Raw genomic sequence first — 11,189 nt, forward strand, 5'->3', positions numbered from 1 at the left:
AGAGAGAGGAAGATGCAGCCTGCCAGCCAGTTTAATTAATCTTACTTATATCTGAGTAGGAAGGGAATTTGGGAATACTGTAGCAATACCTGTTTTTAGCCCATACATACCTATCTATTAGAGAATTCGTTCATTTTAAAATGCCTAACAAGACATGTTTAATCCAAGTTCTATTTATTGCTTTATTACATCTTATAAATTGCAGGGAGGGGGAGAACAAAAAACTGCTGTAACGAATTACTGCTTGGAAATGAAATCAGGAACTTGCTTTTGATTGCTATGTTAATAAAAAAGAAGAAAGCATTCACTTGTCATTTCCCTATGTCCTCTCAAAGCCCTTGTAAGAAGAAAACAAAGTTTCTTATGTTATAGTAAAAAAGCAAAGAAACGTTTGAGTTGAATTTGACTCCTGATCACTGCAATCATGATTTTTTTTCTGGCAGTGTTACAGACATAATTACCACTGCCATCTTTAATTAATTAGTTAAGTAGTTAATTAATTTGTTCATTCACGTATTTTTCAATTTATCTGCCTTTCCTTTCGATTTGGAATGCTCAAGCAAATTCCCACCTAATTCCTAGGCAGATTCCTTTCTACAGTATCCTTGTTTTAACCCTTGTTAACTTCTCAGAGTCGCCTGGTGAATGAGTGGCCAAATGAACGGAATAAATGAATAAAATCCAATGGAGAACTATGGAATACTCTGTAACAAATTCACTAGAAGTGATATATTAATTTATAAATGGGTGAATGTTTATTTTAGTTAAGTGACCAAAATAAAAAAAAACAAATACATTTCTAGCACAATTAAACATATATTATCACAAAGGGTAAATAATTACTGTACAATTATTTTAAAAATACAGTATTTTAGTAAAACAGCATTTGAATGTTACCAATTATGATACATTCAAGTATATACGTCATGAAATACTGCAATACGTGAACATTTCTTAGTTATTATTGCCACCTAGTGGATACATCAAAGAGATATTTTTTAATTTCTTTCCTTCAAATTATTGAGATTCTGAACCACTTCATATATGGTTCATTTGTAGTTTGCATTACACTAATACCCTGATGGACAAGGCGTAAGTACCCTAAAGTCACAAAGGCTGCTTATCAACTAGTTATGTTATGAAATCTGCTGCCAAGCTCAATTCAGTTTTAGTTACTTTGGGAATGAGCTTACTCAAGTGTCAGTTTGAGTGATCCCAACTGTTCTTCTCATATCATGCTTCTAATTTTGAGACAATCATATATTGACCTCCCTGCATGGGTATAACCAACAATTAGTTTTAATTACTGGAACAAGACTGTGGTACAGGGTTTCTCAAACAGGGTTCCATGGAACCCCAGAGTTCAGCAAGAGGTCACTAGGGGTTCCCAGAGAGATCATGATTTATTTAAAAAATTATTTCAAATTTGGGCAACTTCACATTAAAGAGGTAAGCTTCATTCTTTATTTTTAAGAACACTGTTAATGTATACATGCAAGCCTGCACATGAAACAAATATAATAATTTTGTAGCTTGTGACCTCTATTTGAGCCTGAATGTGCAGGGGTTCCCCAAGGCCTGAAAACTATTTCAAAGGTTCCTCCAGGGTCAAAAGGTTGAGAAAGGTTGTTGTGGCAGATGCTATTTTATCTGTTTGTTTAAACTAACCCTTTTGGATTGTTTACTGTTATTGGATGTACTGAAAAAACACAAGATAATTCAAACCTGAAAGCAGATATTTCAATCTCCTTTTTGCTACCATGGCAGAAGAGAAAAAACATGGCAAATAAATGCATGAAGCAGGGCACATCCAGGCTTAGTTGCATTAGTCTCTAATCTATGGCACCCAACCTGGGTCTATTTTGCCATTAGTAACAAAATACTTTGTTTAATAAAGCCAAGTCATGAACATATCTGCACATCACTTTCATTATTTAAGTTCTATGATGTTTCACCATTATTTCTCTTCTTGCAATATGCAAAGATGTTAATTATGAAATCTTAGTCTTCTGACTGCAGCTGTTTTTAGAATACTGCCTACTGTACTAATTCGATACTTACTAATTCAAGCTATGTAAGTATTTGTAAACCCTGTACTCAACACAACTATTAGAAAAAACAGAGCTCAATGAAACTACAAGCAAGCTGATATGAAGCAGCCATCATCAATCTGGCACCCACCAGATACAATAAGACTAAAATTCTAGAATGTCCAGCTTACATAGTAGAGGTAATGCTGGCTGGAAATCTTGGGAGTTGTAGTCCTTCACATCTAAAGAATGGCAGTTTGGGGCAATTGATGTATTGGACAGAGAGGTGGATTTGAACTATAATCTCTCAAACAAGAATCCTTTTGCCAAATCAATGACCAGTTTCATCCATCATATGAACCCATTTTGATTTCCTTGGTTTATGGCATGGAGAAGAACTGGGGAACTTACAGTCTCCAGATATTGCTGAAGTCTAGCCAGCACAAAGTGCAGAAATGCTCAACGTTATAGTTCAGCAATGTCTGAAGGATCAAAAGTTTAGTCTGTGGCTTACTCAACAAGCCATGGTTTAATGCAATTTGCAAACCAAGACACTCTCTCTCAGCCTAAATTCCTTAATGTGACTGTTATAAAGAACATATGGAATGATCTGAAATACATCATGACAGTAATTGGGACTGAAATTTTCATTGCTAAGTGATGTGATTGTAAAGCGAAATGTCACATGACTACATTGCTTAGCGACAGCAATCCTTGCAATTCCCCTTGCCGTTGTTAAGCAAATTTTTACATTGTTAGCCAAGCACCCACCCCAATCCAAGCCATTCTGGGCTTGGTTTCTCCCACCTCTGAGCGTCAGTAAGGTAAGCGACTGCTTCCAACTCCCCCCACCCATCTCTGCTCCCATCTCTGCCCTTTTGGCCACCCTGCACTCTGCCTTGCAAGACGGCAAGCAGCCCCAGAACTGTGCGGCTCTGAGGCTGCTTGCCACGCCCCAGGAAGCTGCAGCTGTCCCAGTTCAGTCCCAGCCGCAGTCGCCCTCACCACACTGCACTCCAAGACCCATGCCCCCTGCACTCTGCCGCACCAGCTGACCTTTGCTGGCTTCTTGCTCCCACTGCTGAGGACGTGCCCAGTCCTGCTGCTGGGCTGGGCTTCAGCTGCGGAAAAAAAAAAAGCTCAAAGCAGCTCTTTTGTAAAGAGCTCCTGGGCAGGGCTGAGCCAAGCCAGCTTTGTGTTCCAAAAAGAAAGCAAGCCTCAGAGCAGTCCCTTTGCAGAGCTGCTGGGTGGGGCTGAGCTACGTTAGCTCAGCCCCGCCCAGCAGCTCTGCAAAGGGACTGCTCTGAGGCTCCCCCCAACACTTTTTGGAATGCAAAGTTGGCTCAGCCCTGCCCAGGAGCGCAGTGAAAAGGGGTGTTTTGGCATGCTACCATTGAGGAGCTGCCTTTAGCACTTTTCTTATTCTGCAGCCAAAGCTGGCCCAGCAGCCAGGCTGGGTATGCCTTGTCAGGAGCGGGAGCAAGAAGACAGCAAGGTCAGCTGGGGCGGCGGAGTGCAGGGCAGCAGGGGGCCAAAAAGACATAGATGGAGGGGGGGAGATAGGCGGGTGGGGGGAGTTGCAGCGCCTCTGCGATCGTAAGTGTGGGCCGGCTGCCAAGTGCCTGAATTTTCATTATGTGGCCATGGGGTGCTGCAATGGCCGTATCTTTGGGCACTGGTGGTAAGTCCATTTTTTCCAGCGCCACTGTAATTTCGAATGGTTGTTAAGCAAGGACTACCTGTACCTAATATGTTCATTTATAGAACAATGATTTCCAGAAATTCAATTTTTCACTTACCCAATAAATTCCAGAAGAAGTGACATGTCAAGTTCTGGAGGAATACGGAATACGGATCCTAACATCTTGCGGGGTCTCCCCCTGCCTACTGCAATCGGCTGGGGTACAGCTAAAATATAAAAAGATTAATAAGGCTAGGAATGAAAGAACAGAGAATAAAGTAAATTCATACATAATTCTTTCCCTGCATACTTATGGATTGCTCTTATTTCAACCCTTTCTTCTTTTTTTCTCCATAGTATCCTTTCTCTCCTTTCTCTGAGCAACCCATCTCACTGATCATGATTTGAACTCTCCTTGCACTACTAGCCCAGAAATCAATTACTCAGAGAAGCAGTCCTTCTCCGGATGTGTTCAAGTGAAGGTTGGATAACCATTATCAGAAATGCTTTAATTTGGATGCTTGCACTGAGCAGGGGTTTGGACTTGATAGCCTAAATGGCCCCTTCCAACTCTATGATCTCTCAGCTTCCTTTTATTTCTTCTATACTATATAGGATACTATATAGCAGGGGTCCCCAACCCCCGGGCCGGTACTGGTCCGTGGCCTGTTAGGAATGGGCTATACAGCAGGAGCTGAGTGGTGGGCGAGTGAGCGAATTTACAGCCTCAGTACTTACAGCCGCTCCCCTCTCTCGCATTACCGCCTGAGCTCCGCCTCCTGTCACAGAAAGCAAGCCCACTGGATGCTATCTCCAAACAGCCCAAAGAAAAAAGCATAAAAGGTCGGGAAAAAGAGGAAGCGCTTGAATCATCCCGAAACCATCCCCCTCCCCTGCCTGTGGAAAAAGTGTCTTCCATGAAACCGGTCCCTGGTGCCCAAAAGGTTGGGAACCGCTGCTATATAGTATTCTCTCTCTTGGAAGTATTATTATCAGTGGTCAAACCTCTTACTGAGTCACTTTCTTCCTTATCTGTCTTCCCTTTGTGTGTTCAGTACTGACAATATACAAGACTTTTATACTCATAACAGTTTGTACTAGTTAGGTCTCAGACCAGAAAAGCAAAGAAGAGTGGCCAAGACTAGGGAAAAAAAGGAGAAGATTCCACAATATACTGCTGAATCCAGAAAGACAAAGATATGCCTCCACAAATCTGTTCATCTGTACTTCAGAGACAAATGTAATCAAGGAACTTAAAACAATGTAACACGAGAAATCCCTATCTTCCAAACTGGAAGATTGTCAAATTTGGCTAGGTTTTGGTGTCAGAGTGTGTCTTATACAAAGCTCATTACAATATGAGATACATGAGGAAGATTATAAGCAATGAAAAATAGCAGCTACTAGTATATCATGCTGAAACTTGTGGGTCTCTGTATACAGATATTCCCCCATTGCTATGTTTGACAGCTTTAGGTAAATTTTAGATGTTATCTCAAAAATTCAGGAAGAGTCAGAAATGGTGTTGAATTTCTGAGAGAGCCACAGGCAGGTAAGCAACTGAACACAATTCTACAAATCTAATGCAATGATCTCATCAACCACAAGTTGGTCACCAAGAATCGACACTTTGAAGACACATAACCAATAATCTTAGTGCAGCTTGACACACATGAACAAAACTACTTACTAAAATATCTTTAAAATGTTTGGGACAAAACCATAACTTTCATTAAATATGTCACACTTTCATAGCACTTTAGTAAGAAAATCTTAATCATGTTGTTTAAGGTTAACTATACTTTTGGTAGTAGAATGTTATTTTTTTTCAGCTTGTAAATTGTTTTGAAACCTTAGCTTTCTCAGTCAATTATCTCTTTTTTTTTTTTACCAGAGCAACTATAGTGTCCAATAATACGTATTAGTTTGTAGAAAGGAAGCTTAGCTACATAGCTACATATCTCTTGGCATGAAGGATAATGACAATTATTCTAACGTAAGATTTTTTAAATAAATTAAGTTTATTTTAAGCAATAGTATACTCCCAGTTATATAAACTTACCAAGTTTGGGTATTTCTAGACCTCTCTCTCTATAGAAATCATGCATTCGCTTTTTTTCTCCTAAATGTATGAAATACAAAAGGGTTGGTTATGCTCAAAATATGGATCTAGTTGATGTGGAATAAGCACTGATTAAACGGGCAAAATCATCTTCATTTTTTTGCCATTTTATTAAAGAAACAAAGCAAATGGTAAAATGCTGCAGAGTTAAGAAGAAAATAAATCTGAGAAAAAATTAAGAAAACAAGAGAGAAAATAAAAACTTGGGAACGTATCTTCATATGCACATATAATCACATATGTGATTTTAAAGAAAAAGACAAGTGTTTTAAATAATTATTTCTAGATTGGTAAATAGACAGGTGAAGGTCATCTATAAGGAAAACACTGTTGGTATAGGTAATGGCTATCATATCTTAATAGTCTGTCATTCATAGGGTTTTTCAAAAGTCTTTGTTGCTAATTTTTCAGAACAATTTCCCACACTCCGCATCTGATGAAAGGAGTATTTTAATTTTCCAATATTTTGTAATAAAAAAACATGGGAGTTAATAAAAGGAACTGCAATATTTTTTATGTTGCAATAACTTATATGCTTTAGAAAGCATGGCCAATAAACTAACAGCGATATATTGTGAAAGACTGAGTTATTTTGTTTGTTTCTTCAAAAATACTTAACTAAAATGTTATCTAACTGGGTACTGTCACCACTGATAGTGATATGTATCAATCTGTTTAAATTCAATCAATACAATCTAGAAACGCTACAATTAATAGAATGTTATTTCAATGCAGAATAGTATCGCCTAGGAGTTATCCTGATGGTTCATTCTTTAAGAATTGCCACAACAGACCTAATAGGAATTCTATATTACAGAGACATTCAATCAGATTCAATTTCAAATCCCAGATCTTGCTCCTAGTGTTTAAGACTCTGAAGAATATCTGTCAATCTTTTATTTCACTACTTTAGTTCTACTGACTGTACACATATAACTGACAGAAATATATTTTATTATTTAAATAAAAGGATTATGGGTCTAAAATAATATTGTAACAAAAAAAGCACAGAACTGTTGACAGCCAATCTTAAAAAGATTTGTGAATATTCCATGCTAAAAAAGAGTTTATAAATCATTCTATTAATATGCCTATATGTATTTTTTTTAAGATGAACAGGAGTTGCATAGGTCAGTGAAGATGAATATTCTAAAGAATATGAACCATTCCTTCTGGGATTTTTCCAAGATTTTACACTTTTGTTTATAAACCTTACAAAATAAAAGTTCAGAATCTCTAAGTGCCATATTCAAAATTTTATCATTGAGCATGTGGTTCTTCAACAAACCCTCAGTCCAAGAAAACAAATGTACTAAAATTAAAAATCTAAAAACAGGGGCTAATATGGCAACATAAAATGTGCTGCAACAACGTTAGTTACATTTAATTAGGCTTATCTTTCAGTTTTATCAATAGCAGCCAATTCAGAGGTAAAGGCTTACTTTCTTCCAAGTTGACAACTAATTTATATACTATGTCTTGTAATTGTCGATCCAGCCTATAAAAAGAAAATAAAAACAGTAATTTTTAAATATAACTATATTTTATTACAGTGATGTATTTAAGGATAGGCACTGAAACAGAGTTACTAAACTCTAAGAGTTATTATTATCCAAGATTGGCAGAAAAATATCTATCAAAGTTGCAAAATTTCCATGTCAAAATTACAAAAGCAACTTCATTAGCATTTTTAAATACTGCATTAACACTCTGATGTAATAAGCCCTAGAAACAGACTGGGAAAGTGTCAAGTACAAGACAGCAAAGTGTGGTCTGTGTATTGGTTTCATTCTTTTAACAAGAAAATTAATGTTTTTGAACACATTGCTAGATTCCGCAAGACATAAACATTCTCTGGTATCAGGCTATTTGAAATAATCCTTAGTTCCAGTAGTTAATATCCAGGCTAAAATTAAAATAAGATCATTAGCTTAAAATTGTTCATTTATAAACAAACTAAATATAGAGTATACCATAATTGGTAATTACCTGATATTATAAAGTGGTTGTGTCTGATGTACTACAATGTTGCATTTTGGACATCTGTTACTGTAGTAAAAATGTCTTACTATGCAGCTTTTACAGACTGTAAAAAAAAAGTGTAATTACATGATTGCTATAAAGTAGTCCATTATTACTGAAGGCAATACAAAATGTGTAATAAGTTCTGGTTAGGATGTAAAGTAACTGCAAAACAAAAATGAAAAAGTAACAGTTCTACTTAGATTTCTACATCCAATTTTTATACATTGCCTTTAATCCAGTCTTATTACCCCAAATTGACTAACTTCTCCATCACTGTGCTCCCATATCCCTTTTCCTGTGAACTTACAGGACTTTACTGATTAAAGAAGCCAGATAAATTAGATTTACTTGAGGTGAGCTGCTGAATGATGGCTACTGAATTTATACCTGCAATTTAGGAATATACTACAGTTCAGACTGCTTCTGGTTCAGTCCACACTATTTCCACTTTTTTAAAAAGTTCAGACAGCAGCCTATGACAAAATAATTTGTCCTATCACAACACAGTTTCTTATATACCTAATTTGCAGTAGGAAAGCTCTGAGATGAAGCAACTTCTCTTTCTTCTTGGTAAACAGAGTAGTACTTTCTACCTACAGTGCTTCAGGCTCTAGCACCAACCACTTATTTCTTGGAGTTGGTAACTGAGAATGGTCTCCAGATCTGGATTTCCATAAGGACATCAACCAACTCTGGCCATAACTGGGCTAAGACAATGAACTTAGGATAGTTAATGTAATTATACGGGATGACAGATCTCCTTGCAAGAGGCTGAATGTGATATAGGCAGACTAGGCTCTGAAAGATTTTTAAAACATGTTTGGGGAAAGACAGGACCAAAGAGAAAAAGAACAATGCAGGAACACCTTTCAAAACACATGGATTGTTGAAGTTTTTCAGGATTTCTCTTAGAGACATCCACTTCAATTAGTGTAGCACATGGCTGTGATATGAGGCAGCTGCACAGTATAATTCCAGGAAGCATGTGGCTGCTTTAAGAAGCTGCAGAAAGGTGTTAAGTTCAAGTCCCTACATATTCTGAAGCACTCTTTTGCCTTCAATTCCAGAGTGCTTCACGGCCCTAATGTTTTATTGCAATTTTGATATTATTAAAGTGTACAGTGCTTTGACTTTTTTCAACATATGTGAATTTATGTTTCCTTTGATCAAGTAATTAATTCCAACACTTACATGTATGAAGACATTCTGTGATGGTTGTGGCATCTATGAAGTATCCCTTGCAGATGGAACACATGATATACGGCACCAGCTCAGAAAGATTAATCATGCGCTAAAATTTCACAAAAAGAACACATTGTGTTAAGAGTAGTTTTAAAAAGTTTGCTGATACGCAAACACCAAAAATGTAAAGTTAACATTTAAAACTACAGATATTTCAAGACAAACTTTTTTTCAATAAACATTTGCAAACAATAACATAATATTGTTATGTTATTGTCTCCCCCACTCACCTGAGTGGGGGAGATGGGCAGTAATGAAATATGACAAATATGGGCAGTAATAAAAATATGACAAATAAATAATAGTCGTATTATGCTGTTAAAAGCAGTTTTATCTCTGCAAGTCCACAAAATTTCCTCCAGAGAATTGTGTGACTCCAAAGCAAATTTGGGGGCTACATTAAAGAGAACTCCTGAGAAACAAGCAGGTATCTGCTCATTAAATGAGTGAGCAACTGAGCAGTGCGAGACTAGGCATCACCTCAGAAGCACCATGCTCCAAACCCATCTCTTGTACACAAAATGTGATGGAAAAGACTGTTGTTGGTGAGAGAAGCAGCAGTACCTTTGCACAGGACATATTGACATATGTATCCAGTGGTTCTGCACAACAGGACTGATGGTTGTCTTCCAACATGTCTCCTTCTCTTTCTGAAGCATGGCAAATTTTAGTAATGATGACATTTTTTCTTATGTTTTATTTTATTGTGAATATCATTCGACTGAAAGATCATATAAAATAAAACTAGTGAGACTGCAGAACTGTTCTGACTGGGATATGCAAGAGATGTCACATGACAAAATACAAAAAAGGGAGTGCATTCGCACAGAAAGCAATGTGAGCTATATTTCCCAAGGAACTCAAAATGGATGGTAAGCTCGTAACATCCTTATGAGCAGAGTTGGGCGAGAGTAATTTGCCTAAGGATCTCCACAGCTGTGCTCTACCGGCCTACCCTCGCGTCCCCTTAACCACGCTGCCAAGGTAAGAGTGGCCCGTGTTACCTCGTCCCCGTCGTCGGAATCCATTTCGCCCTCCTCCGTCCCAAATCCCCCGAAGAGCTCTGCGGCTCCTTCCTCTGCAGCCTCTTCCTCCATCATCTCTTCCTCATCCTCCATCTCTTCATTACCTTCACAGCTAGATTCAGAGCGGCTTCCCTGCTCGTAACGAGCACCCGCCCCGGAGCAACCAGGCGTTTCCAGCGCGGGTGCTGCTGCTGTTTTACCCTCCACTTCCTCGGCCAGTCCACCAGCCCCCTCAGCCACAGAACCCTCGCTTAGCGGAGTCAACGCCATGTCTCCAAAAAACAAACAAACAAGCAGCAGCTCGGCCTTGGCCCGCAGGAAAACACAGATTTCCAGCAAAAACGGAGTATTGCTCTGATCCCTCCCCTCTCCTAGACTGCGCGACGGCTCTACCAAAGCCCCTACGATCCCTCCAAACAGAGTAAAAAGGGCTACGAACTTAAGCGCGCGCGCACATCGCAAGAGCGCCTGCATAATTTACATATTCGCGCTGTGTTCTGGGAAATTGAGTTAATTTTTGTTTCTTCCTTGCTGATGAGAAAGTGACTATTTTTATCTGCACGATAGTGTACGTAAAGACCGGGAAGAATTTTAATTTTCAATATTAAAACGTATCAAAAAATTCACAACACTGGCTATATCTTTATTTACTGTATAATAAAGTATTTATACAGTATTGATGAAAATGTAACAGGATTGGTGTAAAGGTAACAGCTGAGGCGCTGTATGCATGCACAACATCGTGTTAAAACTTGAGTGAGGGAGGTACAAAAATTAATAAAATATCTGATAAATTGCATTTATAGCTATGCTATTCTGTTGCATTGAAATGCTAATTAAATACCAACTAGTTAAAATAACTCTGATTTTTGCTACTTCTGTTGATGTCTCTTTACACTAAACTTCCAGTAGAGCTTGACTCCCATTTAATCCAGGGACATATCCATGCAGTTTTCTTTGCAACAGCACAGAAATTATTTGCCATTGCAATAGATGTTCTCCCTGTCCCAAAACTTACATTTGGGACATCCAAATATATAGGTAAGATTTAGTTCTAGGAGTGG

General features: G+C 38.1%; 1 protein-coding gene across 3 annotated transcripts in view; it reads right to left on the minus strand.

Moving 5' to 3' along the window:
* PCGF6 (polycomb group ring finger 6) overlaps window positions 1-10,517 on the minus strand; it is a 33,154-nt gene extending 22,637 nt beyond the window's left edge. For all 3 annotated transcript variants that reach the window (XR_010068208.1, XR_010068209.1, XM_063307108.1), the window contains exons 1-6: window positions 10,105-10,517; window positions 9,050-9,149; window positions 7,823-7,919; window positions 7,276-7,331; window positions 5,774-5,833; window positions 3,830-3,938 (exon numbers count right to left, since the gene is read on the minus strand). Coding sequence is in view for 1 of the 3 variants with exons in the window: in XM_063307108.1 (XP_063163178.1) it covers window positions 3,830-3,938; window positions 5,774-5,833; window positions 7,276-7,331; window positions 7,823-7,919; window positions 9,050-9,149; window positions 10,105-10,395 (713 nt within the window). In the remaining 2 variants the exon portion in view is untranslated. The remainder of the gene's footprint in view (window positions 1-3,829; window positions 3,939-5,773; window positions 5,834-7,275; window positions 7,332-7,822; window positions 7,920-9,049; window positions 9,150-10,104) is intronic.
* Window positions 10,518-11,189: the final 672 nt, after the last annotated feature.

The sequence above is a fragment of the Candoia aspera genome, chromosome 6, assembly GCF_035149785.1.
Source record: "Candoia aspera isolate rCanAsp1 chromosome 6, rCanAsp1.hap2, whole genome shotgun sequence".
In the NCBI taxonomy this organism is placed as follows: Eukaryota; Metazoa; Chordata; class Lepidosauria; order Squamata; family Boidae; genus Candoia; species Candoia aspera.